The sequence below is a fragment of the Camelus dromedarius genome, chromosome 3 (assembly GCF_036321535.1).
Source record: "Camelus dromedarius isolate mCamDro1 chromosome 3, mCamDro1.pat, whole genome shotgun sequence".
Classification (NCBI taxonomy): domain Eukaryota; kingdom Metazoa; phylum Chordata; class Mammalia; order Artiodactyla; family Camelidae; genus Camelus; species Camelus dromedarius.
This window is the reverse complement of record NC_087438.1, coordinates 105,987,813-106,008,856: the sequence shown is the minus strand read 5'-3', so window position 1 is coordinate 106,008,856 and position 21,044 is coordinate 105,987,813. Positions and strand designations below refer to the sequence as shown.

At 53.8% G+C, this 21,044-nt stretch overlaps 1 protein-coding gene across 3 annotated transcripts in view; it reads left to right on the top strand.

The window, feature by feature from the left end:
* Positions 1–21,044, top strand: part of CAMK2A (calcium/calmodulin dependent protein kinase II alpha) — a 60,649-nt gene that overhangs the window by 21,099 nt on the left and 18,506 nt on the right. For all 3 annotated transcript variants that reach the window (XM_031449336.2, XM_031449338.2, XM_064484437.1), the window contains exons 3-13: positions 848–907; positions 6,802–6,856; positions 7,595–7,660; positions 7,773–7,845; positions 10,883–10,985; positions 12,309–12,392; positions 12,531–12,625; positions 13,631–13,753; positions 14,135–14,218; positions 15,722–15,764; positions 18,269–18,309. In XM_031449336.2, the coding sequence (XP_031305196.1) occupies positions 848–907; positions 6,802–6,856; positions 7,595–7,660; positions 7,773–7,845; positions 10,883–10,985; positions 12,309–12,392; positions 12,531–12,625; positions 13,631–13,753; positions 14,135–14,218; positions 15,722–15,764; positions 18,269–18,309 (827 nt within the window). The remainder of the gene's footprint in view (positions 1–847; positions 908–6,801; positions 6,857–7,594; positions 7,661–7,772; positions 7,846–10,882; positions 10,986–12,308; positions 12,393–12,530; positions 12,626–13,630; positions 13,754–14,134; positions 14,219–15,721; positions 15,765–18,268; positions 18,310–21,044) is intronic.

Here is a 21,044-nt window from a genome sequence, read left to right as displayed (position 1 = left end):
TATTCGTGCTACATTACACAGAAGAAATGATAAGTATATATCTTTTTTTAAATGGAGTTATTTGGAATTGAACCCAGGATCTTGTGCATGTTAAACACACACTCTACCACTGAGCTGCACCCTCCCTACCATTCAGTTATCTCTTGAGCACCTCCTATAGGCCAGGCCTTTGGGTAGATGCCAGGGGTACATTGGAGACCAAGTCCTTGCCCTCAAGAATAGCAATATCCGTGAGACACAGTGGGACGTGCTGTCCAGGGACCCTGAGAGCAGGGAGGAGCCCCTGCTAGCCTGGCAGTCAGGGCAGGCTGCCGGGAGAAGGCGCCATTGAAGGATGGGTTGGAGAGAGTGATGGCTGGTGAAGGACAGATGGTTGGCTAAGAAGGAGTATTGCAAGCCCAGAGAACCACACGTGAGAAGCCCCAGAGTGAGAGGGCTGAGCAGGGGGTGCCGGGAGAGGTGAAATTCAGCAGTTCAGTCCGGCTGGAGTGTAGTCTGAGGGGCAGGGCTGGAGGAGGGGAGCAGAAGCCTTACCGGCGGTGGGGGCGTTCCAGGCTGCATGGAGCTTGGCTCTTACACAGGCAGGGGATGCCCCTTACTTGAGAGCCCAGGAAACTGAGGCCCAGAGAGGGGAAGGGACCTGTGAATCACTGCAGCGCCAGGCTCTCTCTCTTGGGCTGCTTCCCGCAGCCTTCCTGGAGGACCCAGAGGCTCCGCCCCAAAGGCGAGCTTTTCCAGGGGCGGGGCTGCCCTGGGAGGTGGAGGTCATCCGAGGCCGTGAGGGGGGAGAGGTGGGGTGGGTGCAGGTGCCTCCCTCACCTGGGCTCACTGGGCACCTTTGTTTCAGACCACCAGAAGCTGGAGCGTGAAGCGCGCATCTGCCGGCTCCTGAAGCACCCCAACATCGGTGAGTGTGGGGGAGGGGCGGGGGCTGCGGGGGGGGGGCGGCCGCCTCTCCTGCCCAACCCCCCGGTGGGTGGGTGTTGGGGCAGCTGCTCTCTTTTCCAGGGACGGCGGCAATAGTGGTGGGAAAAGGGGGTGTCGTTAATGGTTTCCATTCTCCTCAGCGAGCAGCTTGGTTGGGGGGAAGGTGAAGAAGGGGCCCTTCCTCTCAGCCCACACTGCCGGCAGCCTCCTTCAGAAAAGCTGTTTCAGGAAAAGTCCCGAAGCTCTGCGAGAGACGAAAATAGGCCCAGCTTGGCCTTGACCAGCGCAGCCCACTCCCCAAACCCACCCCCATGCTGAGTCAGCACGGCGCCGCCGCCCTGCCCCCTGCCTAGTGCTAGGCAAGCCCCAGGGCGGCCCCTGCCCCCGGGTGGACTAGGCCAGGCTGCGTGGAGAGGCTGAGCCCAGGGCCGGCGGGGATGGCACTGAAACAGCACCTCACTGCCTGACCTCCCCTCCCCCATCCCTGCACAACTGGAGGGCTGCATCCCCGCCTGTCGGGGTTCTGAGTCATGGGGGGGAAGGAGTGCAGATTCCAGATATAGTTATGTCAGGGAATGGCTATGTGACCTTGCGTAGGAGCACTACCCTCTCTGAGCCACTTTGCCCTATCCTTATAAGGAGAGGGCTGTCTGGACCAGCTGGGCATCTTGTTAAACAGTAGATTCTAGTTGAGTGGGTTGGTCTGGATGGGACCTGAGGTTTTACATTCCTAACACGCTCCAAGCTGATGCCAAGGCTGCTGACTCACCACCCACACTTGAGGAGCAAGGTCTAGGTGCTCTGTAAGGAATATTCCTACTCTGACAGCCACCAAGTCTTTTCCTTTGGGAGAGAAGCATCTCTCCGTGTCCAGGGCCCCAAGGGTTAACTCTCCTGCTGAAGAAAAGCATCTTCATCTGCTATTTATACCCAGAAGGCACCTCCCCTTCCCTGTGCCTGGGAAGGGGAGCAGAGCTGCACACACAGCAGCCAGAGGCTCCAGAGCCAGAATCAGAGAAGGGGCAGCAAGGTGGCTGACGGGGAGCAACCCTGGTTGGACCCTGGCCCCTGATCTGCTTATGGCCATGGGTGGCTTCTACCCTCCCTGGGCCTCCACCTCCCCTTGACCAGTGCAAATGGTCAGCACAAATGGAGGGTTTGTGAGTGGTCTCTGACTATAAAATCCCATGGTTTTTACAAATGCCATCATTCCTGGAGGAAGGAGGTGGGGACTGTGTGTGTGTGTGTGTGTGTGTTGCTCCACAATTGCAACTGTCTCAGGTCAGTGCTGCCACCTCCCATTTGTGCCTCCTTCTCCAGTTATAATGGGGAGCAGTAAGTTATGGGATCTGGGGCTGGGAGACTTCAGCTCAAATCCTAGGTTTGCTGCTTACTTGCTGTGTGACCTGGGACATATTGCTTAACCACTCTGAAGCTCAATTTTCTCATTGGAAAAATGGAAATGATATATACCTTGTAGGATTGTGATGATTAAATAAAGCATAGCACCATGACGTCCCAAAGTAAGGGCTTCATTATCATTAAGCTGCCCCCTTTTCTCTCAGTCTACACCCTCCCACAGAACAACCTTACCTGAAGACTTATCCTCTTTCCTGAATCTTCATATGATTCTCCTTCCTTTGAGCCATCTGGATTTTGGGTCATCAGTTTGGAGCATTATATATATTATGGCGGTTAAGAGAATGGAGTTTGCAGTCAGACACACCAGCTCTGCCTTTTATTAGGTGTTTGAGCTTTGACAGGCTGTGATGCTCTCAGACTCAGTATCCTCCTCTCTGCAATGAAGAATATCATGGTACCCATTTTCTAGAACTTTTGGGAGGGTTAAATGAGATATTGCAAGTAAAGCACTTGACACAAGCCTGGCAAGTAGCCAAACCTCAGAAGCAGCAGCCATCATCTTCATCATCACTGAGTCATTTGCTCCATTCATTCATCCACTTTAGGTCAAGGGCATCTGAGGCCCCACCATGTGCCAAGGCCTCTGCTAGTCACTGAGGATGTGCGGAAGAAATGAGGAGGGGCTTGGGGCAGAGTGGCTGATGCGCAGGGAACTGGGGAGCAGAGCTGAGATACAGAACAGGAAGATGCTTAGAAGATCCTGAAGCTATTGTCAGGGCTGAAAGGGTCCTCAGAGGATACTGCTTCCTGAGCCTCCAAGCATCTCACTTAAAAGTAGATTGCAATCTGCCCCAAGTTCAGAGAGGTACAGATGTGGATGCAGAACCTAGGGGCTGAGACTGTGCCTAGAGAAACCAGACTGAGTCCTGTTCAGCCTGCTTGGCAAGTCCAGCCAAGGGTACTGGCTGCTGCCTTTGTGTGGTCACTTCCCAGCCCCAAAGCGACCAGGTCAGGGAGGTCCCTGGCTTAGTGCAGGTGGGTCCAACTGTGCGATGCACGAGCATTTACCTCCTGGATCCTGCTTGGGGGAGGATAGTACCCTGCTCTCTGCACCTTCAGCACCTGTTGCTGAGGTAGACTCCCCAAAGGCCACCCTGGGGAGCAGGAGACAACCTGCTGGTTTAGCAGGTGATTTAGGTTGGGCAGGAGAAGTGAGGGTGGTTGATGAAGATGATGATGTCTTCGTGTATTAAGTTCCTCCTAGTGCCAGGCCCCGTGCTGGGGGCTTTACGAGCATCACTGCGTTAATCCCCCACAGCACTCCAGTGGTATTAGCACTGCCACTAGGAGACGAGGCTCAGAGAGGTTACATAATTTGCCCAAAGTTACATAGCTTTTACGAGGTGGAAGCTCTGGAAGGCAAAGCCAGCGAGTCTGACTGTTGAGCCCGTGTTCTGAGCCATCCTGTGGACATCAGGAGTGTGTTGTCAGCAGGGCGGCAGCCAGGGGAACAAGGATGACCCTTCAGTTGCCGAGAGAAAAATGGTAACTGTTGGAAATGTCAGAAATTCATGAATCCCACTACATAAATGAAAAGTAGATTACAGATTGGTTTGTTCTGTGACAATATTTTAAAACGTCAAAAAGTGACAGTGTGAGTCAATGAGCACAGGCACACCAATCTCCCCACCATGAGAGGGGACTGTTACATAGACCGTGGCCCTTGCACCTCTTGGATTCAGGGTTGAGTGTTTCTTCAGGGCAGCCTCCATCCATGGGAGGGGATGATTTGTGCACCCAAAGGAGGACTCCTGTCTCTGGGGCTCAGAGCTGTGATTCGACCACCTCTCAGGGATTGAAGCCAACTCCAGTCAGCAGGTGGGGGCTGGAATCCAGCCCATATCCCCCTCAACTGGCTGCTTAGAGGGCCAGCCTTTTACAATCAGCACAAAGGTACCATCTGAGCTAGAGTGAGCTTTGGAGACGGCCCCCCGTCCTCATGCCCCACGCCAATTCTGTCCATTTCTTTGAGCCCTGAGGACCTTGTCTAAAAGGTGCTGAGGCTCCTGGACAGAGGGTGGCTCTGGGTCCCCAGTCTTCTTGGAGCTTCTCCCTAGAGGCTGTTGACTCAGTTCTAAAAGCCCTCTCTGAGATGGTTCTGGATGCAGCCTGGCTTCTCACAGCTTCTCACACTCAGGAAAGAGACGTTGAAAACACACACCTGAGCAGGGTAGACGGGCCGGAGTCTGCTCCCCGAGAATCCTCTTGGAGGAAAGGGTCTTTTTCAAAACTTGACGTTGGTGCACTATTAATGCAAGCTTATGGTAGATAGATGAGAAGACAGGTACTCTTAAAAGTATCTCCTGTGACCTGAGCATCCAGAGCTGACACTGATGCTGTATGCTTCTGTGTGATATTTGATGTCTGTGCCTTCTCAAGTATGTTATCTCAGGTCAGGTTTCCTAGAAGCAGAGCCCGAGGCAGGGAATCAGGTGCTTGTGATTTACTGAAGGTGTGCTCTCAGGGGAGGCCCGTCAGGGGTGGGGTGGAGCAGGATGGAGGAAGAGCAGGAACGGAGCAGAGATGAGACCTCAGGTCAAATCTAACTCTGACCTGATCCCAGGTGGAGGGTGCAGTGGCGAGGCCTCTGGAACATAAATCCCATCTTGCCTCCCCCTTAAGGCAACGAGACGGGCCTTTTGCGCAGACTCTGCCTCCCCACGTTAGTCAGTCATCTGCTGAGAGCTGCCGGTAACCTTGCGGGCCAGGTGGCTCCATCAGCCATGGACAGTTCTCCAAAGAAGGGGGGCAAATAGCCAGCCCCCTAACAGCTGCAGGATGGCTGCACCATCTTACTAACGGGGGTCTGGGCAGGACACCAGATTCTGCACACAGAAAATACAGGCTGCCTATTTAAAAACACATAGATATTTTTTTAAAAAAATCAAGCCTACCTTTGCTTTTAAATGAATTAAAAAATTGAAATAGATGAAAGGATAGAGGAGTAGATAGAATCGTAGCAGAGCAAGTATAAGAAAACATTAATGATAGACTCGAGGTGGTGGACGTGTGGGTGTTCACTTGACTGTATGTTTGAATTTTTTATAATAAAACGTTGATAAAAAAATCAAAGCAGGATTATGTTATATGTGCTTACTCTTAGGCTACCTGCTTTTTAGTGTTGCTTTGAAATAGTTGAAAAATGTATTTCAGTTACTACTTATATAGATCATTTACTATTTTAAAAACATTTTTATTTAAATTTGCATCCCCTTCATCCTCCATCTCTGGTCCCCATTTCCCCTGCCTTGTAGGCACCCACTGGGATATTTGATGCCTGCTTCTCCAAATGTTCTGTGCAGATACGAGAGCCATAAGCTATTTAGGGGACTTGATATTGAGTCAGAAATAATGCATATGGCAAGAATTCAGATGGCACTAGGGTTTACAGTGAAAAGTCTCACCAGCCCATGACCCCAGCTGTCCCAATTCCCCTCCCCAAGGCACCCTCAATGCTCACATCTCTGTATCCTTGCAGAGAGATTTATGCCATACACAAGCTTAAATACATCCTTTTAAAAAATGACTCTGCATAGTGTTTTGCACTTTGCTTTTTCACCAAACAGCATAATTTAGAGATGATTCCAAACCAGTGGATACGTAACTGCTGCGTTATTTTAACAGCTGTGTAATTTTCCATTGTGCGATGCACCATAATTCTTTGGGCCCACACGCCGCCCCCTCCCCTCCGTGGACATTTTTAGGTTGTGGTGCAGGGAAGGACATGAATTTGTCCTGGGAGGATTTGCCCTTGGCTGGCAGGGTGAGGGTCCCCCCCCAAAGTCAGCCCCAGGCCTTGGGCCCTTTTTTCCAGAAGCTCAGGGGGTGATTTTGGAAGCTCTGGGCTCCTAGGAGCTTGCCTCTGTTCTTGGTAAATGAAGTATGAAGAGATGACAGTTTCTCAGCACGCCAGAAACTCAGGGACTGCTGTCACTCCTTCATCCACCAGCTCTATTACTTCCTCAGACGTGGACGCAGAGCAGGGGCATTAGCTCTGGGCCAGCACCAAGTAAGCACCGATGTGTGCCTCGCGGAATTTTCCCAGCAAGCCTGCCATTCCAGGAGTTTCATTCTGGTTGTCAAGGCAAGGAAAGAGAGGCTCAGAAAAGTGTAGTAACTTGCCCAAAGTCACACAGCTAGCAAGTGGCAGAGATCTGAGCCATGGTCTCTTTCCATGATGCTGACCAGCCCAGCAGGGAAACTGAGGGTTGGATGGGGAAGGGGATCAAACTTTGACCAAAGCAGCGGTCTTAGTCTTGAACCCGAGGAGTCTTTCAGGAATGCCTGAGGTCAGTGAGCCATGTACATCTGTTTGTCAAAGCACCTGATAACTGTCTTGTACTCAGTGACTGTCTGAGAAATTGGGATGTTGGCTATTCAAGGGGTAAGAGGGAGGCCAGGGGTGCAGAGCGGTGTGTCCTGTGTAACCGACTGCCTCGGCCCCTCCTGCAGTCCGGCTCCATGACAGCATCTCTGAGGAGGGACACCACTACCTGATCTTCGACCTGTGAGTCTGGCCCCACCCTGGGATGTATACAAAGTTTCCCACAACATGGTAGGCCTGCCACCCGAGCAGTGCAGGCTGGTTTTCCTGACACACCAACAAACACTTTTAACTTTCATCATCATATATTTAGTTTTGTTTCTATTTGTGGCCAGTGGTGCTGGTTTTCCATTTCTGGTGGGGATATAAAGTTGCCTTTTGGGATAAATTTAAAGTTTTTAGAGCCAAGTCGATGGAATGAAAAACAATCATGAACTGATAGACCTTGGTGGTTCCTGGTCTCACTTGTAAATAAAACAGTTATTTGAGATGATGAGTGAGACTATGAGGAGGGGTGGGGGCAGCAGGGATACAGGAAATCTCTGTACCTTCTGCTTAATTTTGATGTGAACCTAAAGCTACTCTAAAAAATAGTCTATTAAAAAGACAAGCTCCAGCCCTTGGGTTCCTAGGCGCCTAATGAATCTTAGTGATGTATTCTGAGTACCCCATCCCCGGTCTTAACTCCAGCCTGCCCCTGGCTGGGGAGAAGGGCTGAGGGTGGAGGGGAGGAGGTCAGTGAGAGGGTGGACTGGAAGTCAGGAAGGGAGTTGTAGCTGGAGGCACCACCCCCTGTGTCTCCTTGCTTTGGGGCTGAGATTCTGAGGTCACTGACCCCATCCTTAGCTCCCTGGAGACTGTTCCAGAAGAGGTGGCACCTGGGGCCTTTGTGGGAGGGTGACTCTGTGCCTGTCTTCGTAGGGTCACAGGAGGTGAGCTGTTTGAAGACATCGTGGCCCGGGAGTATTACAGTGAGGCTGATGCCAGGTGAGTGCCAGGTGCAGCCTGGCAGTGGTGCCTGGGGGCAGGGCACTCCCTCCTGCTGGCTTCCCAGGGGAGGCCCGCACTCCCACCCTGACCCCTGCCTCTGTCTCCCCAGTCACTGTATCCAGCAGATCCTGGAGGCCGTGCTGCACTGCCACCAGATGGGGGTGGTGCACCGGGACCTGAAGGTGAGTGGCCCACCTGAGGGCACTGCTCCCTGGAAGCCTGTTCCTCTGCCCCCTGCCCTTCCCTCCACCTGCAGAGCCAGAGTATTATCAGAGGCATTATTAGCTTCTCCGAGTGGGGCTGGATGGGGAATATTCCCCCTACTGTTCAGATGAGGAAACTGGGTTCAGGAAGTTGAGCATCTGGGCTCAAGACCCAGGTTTGCCGAATCCCAGGCCCATGTGCTTTGTGCCAGGCCAGGTGAGACGCCGGTAGACTGCCAAGGCTGGCTCTGGTGGAATCCAGATCCCAGCTAGGCCACTTTCCATCTGCACGGCCTCAGCTTCGTTGCAGTGGTAGTTGCCATAGCAACCTCAGAACAGGGTCGGTGAGGATGTCAAAGGAGACGGCACAATGCCTGATACACAGATGCATTGCTAATCTTGTTTCCGGGTCTCTGGAGCAGAGTGGTGGGGTAGGAAAGCAGGCCTCCAAGCCCTCAGAGTCCTCACCTGAAGGAGACGGACCAGACTAAGCAGACGTGGAGTCTGAGCTTGGCACCAGCTGCACAGCCTTGCCTGGTCAGCACACACGTCATGGTTCTCCTCTGCTGGGCCTTGAGACGTCGGTGCCTGGTAACTGTGGAACATCACCCCCATTTTGCAGAGTAGGAAACTGGGCCCTAAAGAGTCCAAGGGATTTACCCAAGAGCATGCAATGCAGTTCAGTTGTGCCTGAACTAGGACTGGGGACCTGGCCTTCTGACCCCGGATCACATGCCCTTGGTGGGCTGGGGCCAAAAGCCACCCAGTCGGCTTCCTGCTTCTCTAGCCACCCCTTCTAGGTGACCCTGCTGGGTATTTGTCAAACCTCTTCTTTTTGGCCTTCAATGACTATGAACTCACTTTTTATGGGGTAGCTCCTTGAATTATTAGGAAATACTCCTTCAGTCTTTCCCACTGTTGGGGCTTGTCTGTGAACCCCAGTTCTACCCTGGAGTCACTTGGGTGGCTTTGCAGCAGCTCCTAAGACATCTGCAGGCTGTTCTCCATCCCCCACCCCCACCCCCGGGAAGGGATTTCCAAGCCCTCCTCATCCTGGGTGCCCTCCCTGTGCATCCTCTGGTCAGTCCAGGTCCCTTTTGGGGGTACAGTGCTCTGACCAGAACCCCTGCGCACCTCTGACTGTCATGAGCCATTTGTGGCTTCACACCTGAGCCCAGATGAGCTCCCTGTGGTTCAGTCCAGACCCTCACACAAGTGTGCACTCAAAGAGGGTCTCTGGCCAGACATCAGGGCGGCTCTCCCTGAGGAACCGTCCCCATTAAAACCACATCCCCTGCTCGGGAGAGGAACAGGAAGAGGCAGCACAAATTTAGGCCACTCTGGATAGATTAATTAGTGGCACATTCATCAAATCAGGGCAGGACAGCTACTAAGACCCAGGACATGTTGGGAACACAGTCCCCAGAGGCCAAAAGAGGCCTTAACAAGGGGCAGTTGGAGCTATATTTGTTTGCATCCTGCCTAGCTTTGGGCAGTGGAAAGGTCAGATGTAGGAGCCCTTGGAAGTCCCAGTAAGGAAGGGGGTCAGAGGAAACCAGCAGTCCCCAGAGACTTGGAGCCCACACTCTCCCTCCCCAAGCAAAAAACAAAATATGTGTACTGATGCTTTTCAAGCACTTTTAGGCCACTGCAAAGCGCTTTATATGGATTATCATAATTAATCCGTATGTCACTCCATGAGGCAGGCATTATCTCATCTTTTGGAGAGGAAACCAAAGCTCAGAGAGGTGCGATAATTTGCCCAAGTTCCCTAGCATAGAAGTCGCAGCACTAGAATCAGAAGCTGAAGATTTCTTTTTTTTTTTTTTTTAACATTTTTTATTGATTTATAATCATTTTACAATGTTGTGTGAAATTCCAGTGTTCAGAAGCTGAAGATTTCTAACTGAAAAGTTTCCACTCTTGGTACTCTCTGTCCTGAAGAGGGGGATTTCCTGTCCTCTAGACCCAGGAGAAGACAGCAGCCTCGATGCCCCACAGAGCAGGTGGCACATAGCAAGTCCCCCATCTCTCAGCTCAGAGTGGTTCAGAGCATAGCTCTGGAGCCAAAATATGCCTCGATTCTGGCTCTCTCACTTACCAGCTCTGTGGTCTCGGTCAAATCACTTAACCTCTCTGAGCTTCATTTTCTTCATCTTTATACATAAGACAAATACTCAAGTCCCTGCTATGTGTTGCCCACTGTCTTAGGAGCTGGTGATACAGTGGTGGACAGGACACATAAGAAACTCACATTCTTAAAAAAAGAAGAAGAAGAAACATTCTACAGGGGTGACAGATAATGAACAAGCACATAGATAGGTGGAAAAAATGCACTATAAATTGTGATGAGATCTATGACAGTAACAACAAGGACCTAAGACAGAAGATACCTTGGGGCTCCTTGTTTAGCTAGAGTAGTCATGGAGAGCTTCTTGGAGGGGGTGACATGAAAGTGAGAGCCAGATGATGAGAAGGCGCCAGATCTGTGAAGCTCAGAGGGAGAACAAGTCAGGCAGGGGGAGCAGGAAGTGCAAAGGCCCTGAGGTAGGAACAGGCATGACTGTTTGAAGGCATGTAAGAAGGCCACTGTGCAGAATGGGAATAATAATGCTTACCCCAAAGGGTTGTTGAGATGATAAATAGGATGATGTATGCAAATGGCTGGCACATAATAGAAGCACAATAAATGTTGTTTCCTTTTCCTCACTGTGGTGGTGGCTATTCTCCCACCATCTCAGCCCCAGTCCCAGACCCCGAGGGAAGAGGGAGGAGCGGGTGGAAGGGTCTTCCTTTTGCAGGAGACAGAGAACTACAATGAGGCAGTCCTCTCTTTGGGCAGCTCAGAGCCCCATGGTTGGGGCTGGTGTGGCAGGGCAGGCAGGATGCCTCTAGATTGTTCAGCTGCTCCTCTTGTAATGTAAGCCCAGGCCCCCAGAGGTGACGTTCTAAGTCCGCTCACTGTCTTCTGGCCCTTTCGTCTCCCCCTTCCCCTCTTCCCTCTGGTTCTGTGAAGCCGGAGAATCTGTTGCTGGCCTCCAAGCTCAAGGGCGCTGCGGTGAAGCTGGCGGACTTTGGCCTGGCCATAGAGGTGGAGGGGGAACAGCAGGCATGGTTTGGTGAGTGGGGACAGGGGTGGCAGGGGTGTTGGGGGCCAGCCTCATATCGACACATTGGCCTCTAGGAACCCTCTGCCCAAGTAAGGGCCGGTTGGAGGTGGCTGTTGCACCAGCCAGGGATCAGGGAGCAGAGGTCCTACCCCCCAGCCTCTAGGTCTGTGGGTGTCACCCATGCTAGCTCCCTGGGGGCCAGGTGCAGGGACATGGTTGTCATTAAAACAGAACGTGGCTTCCTCACAGGTGCACACCCGGCACTGTCGGCTAGCAGCTTCCATGGGTTCCCCAACAATCTGGGTGCTAGAGATTATTATCCTGATTTGACAAATGAGGAAGAGAGGCTAAGCAACTAAGAGAAGATCCGGCGAGGTTAGAAGAGGTAGAGCCAAGATTTAAGCTTAGCTGACCCAGCCTGCTCTGAGATTCTGACATAACTGAGTCCTTTCAGCTGTCTGGGAATACTCTTTAGAGAGCAATACTGATCAGTGGTTGAGAGCCGGAGTTCTGGGTTCGAATCCCAACTCTGCTACTTAGGAGGTCTGTGACTTTGGGTGAGTCGTTTCACCCCTGAGCCTTCATTTCATCATCTGTAAAAAAGGGTAATAATAATATTATGTTCCTCGAGGTGTGTGAGAATTAAATGAGATCGAGCACAGAAAATTCTTGGCCCTGCTTAGCACACACACTCAATACACAGGAACTGTTCTCATGATTACTTGTTAAAACACTTTGGGTGTCTGTTATTTCAACTGATTCTCCCAATAGTGCTGGGAGGTGTTTAGGGTAGGAATCCCAAACCCTTTATTTGATGGAGGAGGAAACTGAGGCCCAGAAAGAAAAGAGACCTACCTCTAAGGGACTTAGGGCAAAGCCAGAGTTAGGGCCGGGCCTCCCGCCATACCAGGACCAGCTCCTGGAAGGGTGGGGAGTGGGCAAGGGTTCAGCTCAGCCTGGAGCTGACAGGCAAGGACAGTTCATCTCAAGGGCCCTGAGCAATTAATGGGTATTGGCTGCTGGGAAGGCTGTGCCAGAAGTTTGTGGCTGAGTCAGGACCCTGGGGGAAGGACCTTGGGTGGACCCATGACTTCTGCCATGAGGGTCTGGAGTGGGGTGGTGGCAGATACACTCTGTCTTGTTCACCCAGGTCTAGCGGTATCGCTGGCTTGTCAGGCCAGGGCTTCTGGCCCTTGGCCGGCTCTGGGGGGCAAGGGGTGTTTTCCCCATCACCAGGGCAACCTCATCCCTCTTCCAGCAGGATCTCGTTCCGGGTTACTTACGTGCCAACCTCTGTGTGTGTGTCTGCCTGTCTGTGTGTCTGGGGAGCAGGGTTCGCAGGGACTCCTGGATACCTCTCCCCAGAAGTGCTGCGGAAGGACCCATACGGGAAGCCTGTGGACCTGTGGGCCTGCGGTGAGTCCATCCGAAGGCCCCTTAGCTCCCCTGGCCGCCTGCATCTCTGGTGCCCTTTCTCTCCTTGCCCATCACTCTCCTCCCTGTGCCCCCATCACTCCTCACAGAAGGTTGAAGTTTCTCCTGGTCCCTTCCCAGGGGTCATTCTCTACATCCTACTGGTTGGCTATCCCCCATTTTGGGATGAGGACCAGCACCGCCTGTACCAGCAGATCAAAGCCGGCGCCTATGATGTGAGTGTTGCTCCTCTCTCCAGCCTTCCTGTCATCCTAGGGGCCCCCTCCAGTGAAAGCCAAGGCCCAGTGACATCAGAGACCCGAGGGTATTTCCCTCCTGCCCTCCCCACCCATTCAGGCCTCCTGCCACTCTCTAGGTATGGGGTGGGGGTAAACATCAGGTGAAGCTTGAGGGCTGACCGGGGCCAGGCAGTGAGCTGGCTATGCCTAAAGACTGGGGCCTCTAAGTGATGGGATTTGGTCCATGGGGTCCTAGATGGTAGAAGCAGCACTAAAATGGGGCAAGAGTTTGGGTGATGGGCAGGCCCCAGGAGCCAGGTTCTCTCTCTATAGATATATACATACACACATATTATATATTGTATGTACAAATAGTAATAATAACTACCACATATTTTTGCAGTTAATCCTCACACCAATCCTGACATAGGTACTGTTATTAACCCCATTGTACAGATAGGGAGGCTGAGGCACAGAGAGGTTAAATAACTGCCGAGACCACTTAGCTAAGAAATGGTAGAGCTGGGATTTGCACCCAGGCAGTCTGGCTCTAGTGTCTTTGCTTCTAACTACCAAGCTATACTGCTTTTCTGCACAGCAGATATCTCTGGAGCTATGTCATATGTTTTATATCATATTTAATTCTCACAACATCTAGGGACAGCTCAGGGGTCACATGACTTGCCCAAGGTCTCACAGCCCAGGAGGCGGATTTGGGACTTGAACCCAATCTTCCAATTCTGAAGTCTGGGCTATAACCACTGGCCTGCTGCTCCCCAGATAAGGCACAGCTCAGAAGAGCAGAGGGAGGCCTCCTTTCCCCCGACCATTGTTCTGATTTGTCTTGGGGTCAGGAAATCCTATCCCTGGTCCTCCTGGTTGTGGACGCCCGAGTGGACGGGTAGCAGGACCCCTGCCTGCTCCCCTGCCAGTCAGGGGCTGGGGGATCGCAGGGGTGGCCTGGGGTAGGCTGGGCAAACCTGGCCCCTCTGCCCCTTCCAGTTTCCATCACCAGAATGGGACACCGTCACCCCAGAAGCAAAAGATCTGATCAACAAGATGCTGACCATCAACCCGTCCAAACGTATCACGGCCGCTGAGGCCCTCAAGCACCCCTGGATCTCGGTGAGCCTTCCTCAGTAAGACCCTTCGCAGGAGCCCCTCCAGACTTCAGGATTAAGGCCCTCAAGGAGTCCCGGCCCTGCCCCTGGCCCCTCAGGCCCACCATGGGGCCAAGGGGGATTAATCCAATGGACACTGATCCTGCTGTGATTCTCATAGGGAAAGTGTCAGTGGGAGGTATTCTGGGTTGGCACCATGACTTGGGGTGCTACTGGCACCCAACGTCCAGTGCCGGGAATGCTAAGCCCCTGTAATGTTTATAACATCCCCTAGAACAAAGACTCATTCCCCAAAGATGCCAGCCACATTCATAGGATGCTCTGCAGGGGGGCCCTTGGGTAGGTCCCGCCTTGTACTGACAAGCCCTCTCCCAACTTCCTCCAGCACCGGTCCACCGTGGCCTCCTGCATGCACAGACAGGAGACCGTGGACTGCCTGAAGAAGTTCAACGCCAGGAGAAAACTGAAGGTAACAACAGGTCCTCACCCTCCATGCGCCCCGGACGCAGGAGTAACTTGGCCTGGGTCTCCACAGTGGCCTAGAGGTCTGCTTACTAGCTCTTTCCTTCATTGAGTCAACAAGCATTTATTGAACACCAGCTGTCTGGGCTGGGCAGTGAGCGGTGGCGAGGACAGACAAGTGACCGGGACATTACGGGGCAGTGGTGAGTGCTGTGACCGCACACCCTGAGGCTGTGGGAGTGTATAGCAGGGCCACGAAGCAGGTCTCGAAGCACCAGGGGAGGATCCCAGAAGGCTTCCTGGGCAAGTGGCCTTTGAGCTAAGATCCCAAAGGATAAGCAGGTGTTAGCAGTATGGAGACAGATCGGGCAGGTGTTCCAGACACAGAGAAAAGCCTCTGCAGAAGTCTGGAAGCAGGAGCTTGACCCCTTAGGGGGACGGCAAGTGTTTCAACATGGCTGGGAGAGGTTGCAGAGGGTGATGTGTGACTGGACAGGAGGCCATGGTAAGGGTGAGAGGTCCCAGATGCCAAGTTCTGGAGAGGAATGGCTGAGGGACTTGGACAGGACTTGTGGCCTCAAGGAAGTGACCCTGATGGACCCTGAGCCTCTGGCCTCTTGGCAGCTCTGTGTATTCTCAGGGCCGTAGCAGCTCCTGGCCTAGACCTTGCCAGGGGACCCCGTAAGCAGGTAGGAAGAGCAACTGAGGGATCCCCCGCTGGTTGAAACAGAGAGGCCATCAGCATGCTAAGTGACAGCTGCTGAGGCCTCCGGCTCCTTCAGAACCAACTGCTCCCAGGTCTGGCATGGTGGCTCGGGATAAGGACATGGGCCAAGGGGGTGGTAGCCAGCATGATGCCAGAACTGAGTCTAACCCTTAACCCCCAGTGGGAGCTTTCCCAGAAGTCTCAAAATGTCAGAACCAGTGATTCTTAAAATCACAGACTGGTGGGCCCTGATAGTGTCCAGATCAGACAGCGTCAGAACCAGCGTTGGTCCTTGCCCCCATGGACAGAGGAGGCTTATTCCTCATGAACCCTCCAGGGTTCTGAGCCCAGGAGCCACAGAAGAATGAACTAGTACTGGAGTGAGGAGCTGGGTGTCCCAGGCAGAAGATGGAGGCAGGGAGGGGCCGAGGGGTACAGGGTCTACTGTCTTTGCCCTGGCAGGAGATTTCCTTGGTGCTTAGGAGCCACCACTGACAGGTATCCCCAAGTTCATCCACCAGGTATGGCCAGGCTGATGGAACCTATTAATATCTGCTTCTAGGATGACCCTGCCCCCGGAACTGTGCCAGCTAAAACCTAGATCATCCTGATTTCTCCAGGGAGGCAGGGATGGTCTCTGGGCTGTGGGTGGGAGAAATGGAGGCCCGAGGCAGAAGGCTTTGGCCTTGTGTCTGAATGGAGCCCCTGCCTTCCCTTCCCCACTCCCCTCCCATTTCTGTCTCTCCTCTCCCTCCTGATCTCCCACCTCCTCTCCCCCACATCCCCTCCTCTTGTCTGTTTCAGGGAGCCATCCTCACCACTATGCTGGCCACCAGGAACTTCTCTGGTAGGTGGTAGGACCTCAGAGTCCCAAATATATCCTGCAGGAGTTGGACAAGTTGCCAAATGGGCTATCTGGGTGCCCTCAGGCCAGAGGGCCTGAGGAGAGTAGGAGCTACAGAGGACCCCATGACTAGAGGCTTAACTCACCTGATGCAAACCTGTGGAAGTGGGTAAAGGTCAAAGGTCAGCAAGCCAAGGGCCCACCAGGAAGGGTTAGAGGTTAAGTGTGGCTTCCCCAGCTCACAGCAGTGCTGGGTTTCTCAGACTGGGCCAGCCAGAGGAGAAGGCCTCCTGAATGCTGGTGGACAGGTCCAAGAGGGACTGAGCCAGGCCCAGGAAGTACCAGTATTCCTGTTCCCCACAGTTACTAAGCCATCCCCATGCTTTCACTCAGGTGGCCTTTGTGACAAGACAGTTGCCATCCCTGTTTACTGAGTGGGGAAACAGAGGCTTAGGGAGGTAGACTTGCCTCGGGTCACACTGCTAGAGGCAGGCTTTCAGTGCAGGTCTGACCTGCCCCAGAGCAAGTGCCCTTACCAGGCTGGGTCACCAAGGAGTCCAGGGTAGAAGCCTTTGGCCTTGGCCAAAGCCAGGCTGGTTAAGGCGGGGAGTGCCCAATGACTGGCGGCATGTGGACCCGAAGACAGAAGGGGAAGGGATTAGTGTCAGGGCTTAGCAAGAAGCTCCCCTTGGCACGCTGGGGAGGGCTGCGGCCAGCACCCGCCAGAGGCTTCTCTCTGGGGAGCCCAGGATGGCTGACGGGGCAACTGAGCAGATATAGCAAAGCTCACCTGAGGGGCCCTCAGGCTAGCGCTGGGGCTGGGGCCAGCCAGAGAGGGCTGCTGTGCACACATGGCTGCTCCCACCACAAGCGGTTGGCTCTGGGAAGCTACACCCCTGGCTTTGCTGAAGGAGGGTCCACCTGCCCATTTAACCAGCCAGGAGGTTGAGACCCGGCGGTGGGATGGGGTAAGACCCTGGAACTTCAGATGTGGGCTTTCCCCAGCACACTGAACTGCTTTCCAACTCTCTTCCAGCCCAGACAAGGATCCTGTAGTTCCTTAAACTGAAAGATGAGCCACCCAGGCAGTCAGAGTCTTTTTTTAACAACTGAAGTGCCCTTAGGGAACTCTATTCCAGAGCTCACAAAATGGGGGAGGGCATGGCTTAGTTCTCCTCTCTTTATGTTCTTGGTGGGGGGAGCCAATGATGTTTAAAAAAATTTTTTTTTCTTAGAGTTTCCAGCACTTAAAACCCAGGAGATTTCATAGAAAATCCCAGATTTCTGACTTCTCTCAAAGATCACGATATGTGACCTCACTTGACCCAGAGTCCTGGAGTAGTGGGCCGGAGCTGAGAGGGTCCCCCTTTGAGGCTTGAGGGGAGACCACAAAGCCCATGGAGGATGGGCATCTGTTTCTTTCTTTCAGCTTTGGGATCCAGGGGTACTCAACCCACCCCCCTTACTTTGCAAGAGGGAAATTTTCCATCAGAGCCTGAGAGGGTCATAGGTACCAATGTGAGGATGACTGGGGAGCTGGACCACCCATGAGCCCCATCCCTCCAAGCCTCTGGGTTGTTGGTGTCCTGTACCTCTCCTCCCCTCCCTCCCAGCTCGCCCTCTCTGGGCCACCAGGAGAAGGACTTTGAGTGGCTGCCATTTACCGAACACCTACTACATACACGTCAAGTGCTGTGCTGAGCACCTTCTAGATACTGTCTCCTTTAACTTAAGGCCGTTTGCTTGAGGTTTGAAGCAGTCAGATGTCAGACTGCACAGAGCTGGGCATTTATGCCATTTCCTGGGTGGTGCCCTCTCCAAGGGCTCTGGCCAGGAGGTGAGAAGGGAGGGAAAGGGGAATGACAGCTGGGGCCTCCCTGAGAGTCATTGCTTTGCTTTTCCCAGACACCCAGGACACAGCCAGCCCCAGCATGGTGCTCTGGGGTTTGAGGGTGGGGAGGCCTCTGCCAGGGATGGGTGCTCTGGCAGGGATGGGCCCAGAGGAGTGGGCATCTGCTTCTTGTCACAGGCAAAACACAGCTTGCAGCTGTCCAGAGTAGGCAGGGCTGACACATGACCTCCGCAGCAGCATGGGGCTAAAATTAGAGCAGGCTGGGGTGGGGAGGGAGTGTCCAGCCCCGGGCTGGGCAGCCAGGCCTCTGGGTTGGCCACCACCAACACGGGTGGTGACCGGGATCTAGAGGGAATCCCCGGACTAAAACAGCAACCACACGGTCCTGGGACACATTGGGCACCTCTCTCAACCCATGGGGCCAGAGTGTCACAGTTGAGATTGCTGAGAACTGGGGGGAGCCCAGGCCCAGCCAGTGGGCCACCGGCAGCCCCGGGGCTGCCCAGGAAGGAAGAGGAGCACGGGGAGGAGGTCTCCCCCAGATCGCTGCTCTGCTCTGTGCCCGCCGGCTGCCTGTGGATGCTGCTCTTCCTCGCCCTGTGGGCCCTGGTGCCCTGCCTGGTGTTGGTAACCCTCTACTTTTTCTCCTCCGCAGGGGGGAAGAGTGGAGGAAACAAGAAGAACGATGGTGTGAAGGTAAGCCCCTGAGAGCCTGGCACGGCCTGCCTCCGGCAGCGTCCCAGCCAGCACGGCCCGGCTTGCAGGGCTGGGGTGAGAGCCAGGCCTTGCTAACGGTGTTCTGGGCGGATGTGCTCACCCGGGCAGCCTGGCGTCCCCAGGCCCAGAGATCTGGGCTTCGGTGCCCACTGACCTGCCACAATTGGGGGGGGGGGGCAGGTGGGGGAAGGGAGGGTTGCTTAAAAGAGGGTGGGAGAGGCAGGTGGCCTGGGTTAGGATGGGCGTTAGGGCAGATCAAAGGAGATTTCTGTGGTTTTCCCGGACTGGGGGACTGGTGAGCGGAAGGGTGCAAAGAAGGGAAAGAGATGTTATGAGGGGTGACCTCCTTCCTGAACGTGGGCTGGCTGGAACGTGGGCCCCTGACCCAATGCATGCCCCAGTCCAACCTACAAAGCCTGTGGGGGATGGACAGCCATTCCTCTCAGCTTTGGGATCCAGATGTACCCACCCCCATCAAGGCCTGCTGGTTCAGTGCCAAAAATCCCCTCCTCCCCCGACCCAGGCCTACCCTGTCCCCATCCCTGATGCCCGAGCTACTTCCCTCTACACCCTGCTGACCCCTCTCTCCCTCTTCTCTCTTCTCCCTCTGCTCTCTGGGGCCTGGTCCCCTGCTCTCTGCAGCCCCTTCCTCCCCTGCCACTGGCTCGCCTTGTGGGTTCTCCTCTTTTGAGACCCTGCCTTTTTCTGGGCTCAGAGTCCTGCCTGGTCAGGGCCCCAGGGCTGGGCTGTGCCCAGGAGACTAGAAGATATGAGATGCTGTCCAAACACAGCCACCCAGGTGGGCTGATGGCTTCTGGCTTGATTTGTAGTGGCATTTAGAGTCTCAGGCCCCTGGCTTCAGTCTGTCAGGGGTTGCATGGGAGAGGATCTGGGTGTCTGCTTGCGGCCAGGATACGGGCCTCCCCTCTGCTTTCAGTGCCCTGGTGGCTTGAGTTACCCCATAGGTGCACTGGGTGAGGCAGGAAGGGTGTGAACTCGATGATTTCCAAGATTTCAGCTTTAAAAACAAAGAAGAAAAAAAAGCAATCAAAAGAAGCACCCTTCTTATCTTGGGTGCTTGAGGAATATGTCATTATTCGGTTATCAGCCAAAGCCAGTGGTTTTCAAACAGAACTCCTTGGAGTCCAGAAGTTCTGGGGAGGCACCTCTGGCAGCAGGTGACGAGGGATTGGAAAGGGAGAGGCTGAGCAGGGAGCGGTTTAGGCTGCTCACGCCCACTTCAGCCAGAATAGCTGTGGACCAGCCAGTGCCATGGCTGAGAGAGCCTGGGTGGGTGTACAGTCGTTATTTGAATCCCCCGAGCCTATTTCCTCATTCAAGCAATGGAGGGAGAGGATCTCCCACCTCCCAGGGCTGTTTGTGAAGATGAAGCAAGATGCTGCACACTGGGGACTTAGCATGGGACTGGCGTGTAACTCGTGCTCATTGGATGCTCATCAGTAGTGGTACCTTTCCTGCTTTATGTGCTGGACTTGCGAGTAAAGATTTCTCTTGAAAACAAAGTTTGCTAAAGAAAATGTTTGGAAACCAGAGATCTGAAGCCAGCCCAATTTATAAAGTTAAAATGCATCCTTTCCAAATGCTGTAAGAGAATCCAGCATTGAGTTTTGGCTTACCTGCTGTTTTAGGTTACTCATGAGTCAGTCCCCCTCCCCTCCCAATTTGAAAGAGTGATGGAGGGATGTGCAAGGTTGGGGGTCTCTTCTGGCCCTAGTGTGTACACACTGGAGGTACTGGGTTCCCTGGGGAAAGTCATATTTGGAGGGATATGGGGCAGAAGCCATAGGCACTGGTGGGCTGTGGTCCACGCTGGTGGAGAAGGAGGGGCAGAGGTGGGGTGGTTGTCGTCTGTTTGGCACTCTGGTGTGCTGTGGCCGGGCTGCTGGCTGTGAGGTCAGGGCCTCCCTCAGGCCAGGTCTTGGGTCGAAGCTCCAGTATGGCTCCTCTCCAGGCAAGGCCAGGAGGCAGAGGCAGTCTGAGGGCAAGGACATGTCAGCGCGGCGGGGCTCTGGCTGGTCACTGCACCGCTGAAGAAAGTGCCGTAGCCTCCAGTGGTGCAGGACAGACCCAGAGTGACTTCTCAGAGTGGCCGGGCTGTGGAGAAAGAGATGCTCAAAGGCTATTCCTGATCTGACCCTCTCTCTGCAGTTCAGCCTCCTCCTCTTCCTTGGGATGGAGGAGCGGGGACATCCAGCAGGAAGATGGGAGTAACCCTGGGGGCCTTGCCCAGGATTTGGGGAGCCTGGCCTGCAAGATGTCATTCTGGGGGTCCAATCACATTTTCACAATGATTGAAATGGGACCTCAAGTCAAGAAGCCAGGCGTTTGAGCTCGGGCCCCACTGCTCCCTCCCTTGGTGGCCTGGGCCATTGGTTCTGTCATCTGTGCAGAGGTAGAAAGAGCTGTTTGTGGGGGCTGGTGAGAGACTCCCACCAGGGTGGGCCTGGTGGGGTCACTCCTGTCACCCACACACGTTCAGCCAGAGTGGGAAATACACATTCTTCCTACAACTTGGTTTCCAGAAACAAACCACTGTTTCCATCTGGAGCTTAGCTGAAGAAGCAGTGACTGGTCCCAGTGCTGGAGGAAAAACTGTCCTGATGGAGTTAGAGATATGACATGATCCTGTATTTATGGGCTTTTAAGGACTTTTCAAGGCGAATTTTGACCGTAATTCATTTTTATCATTCTTG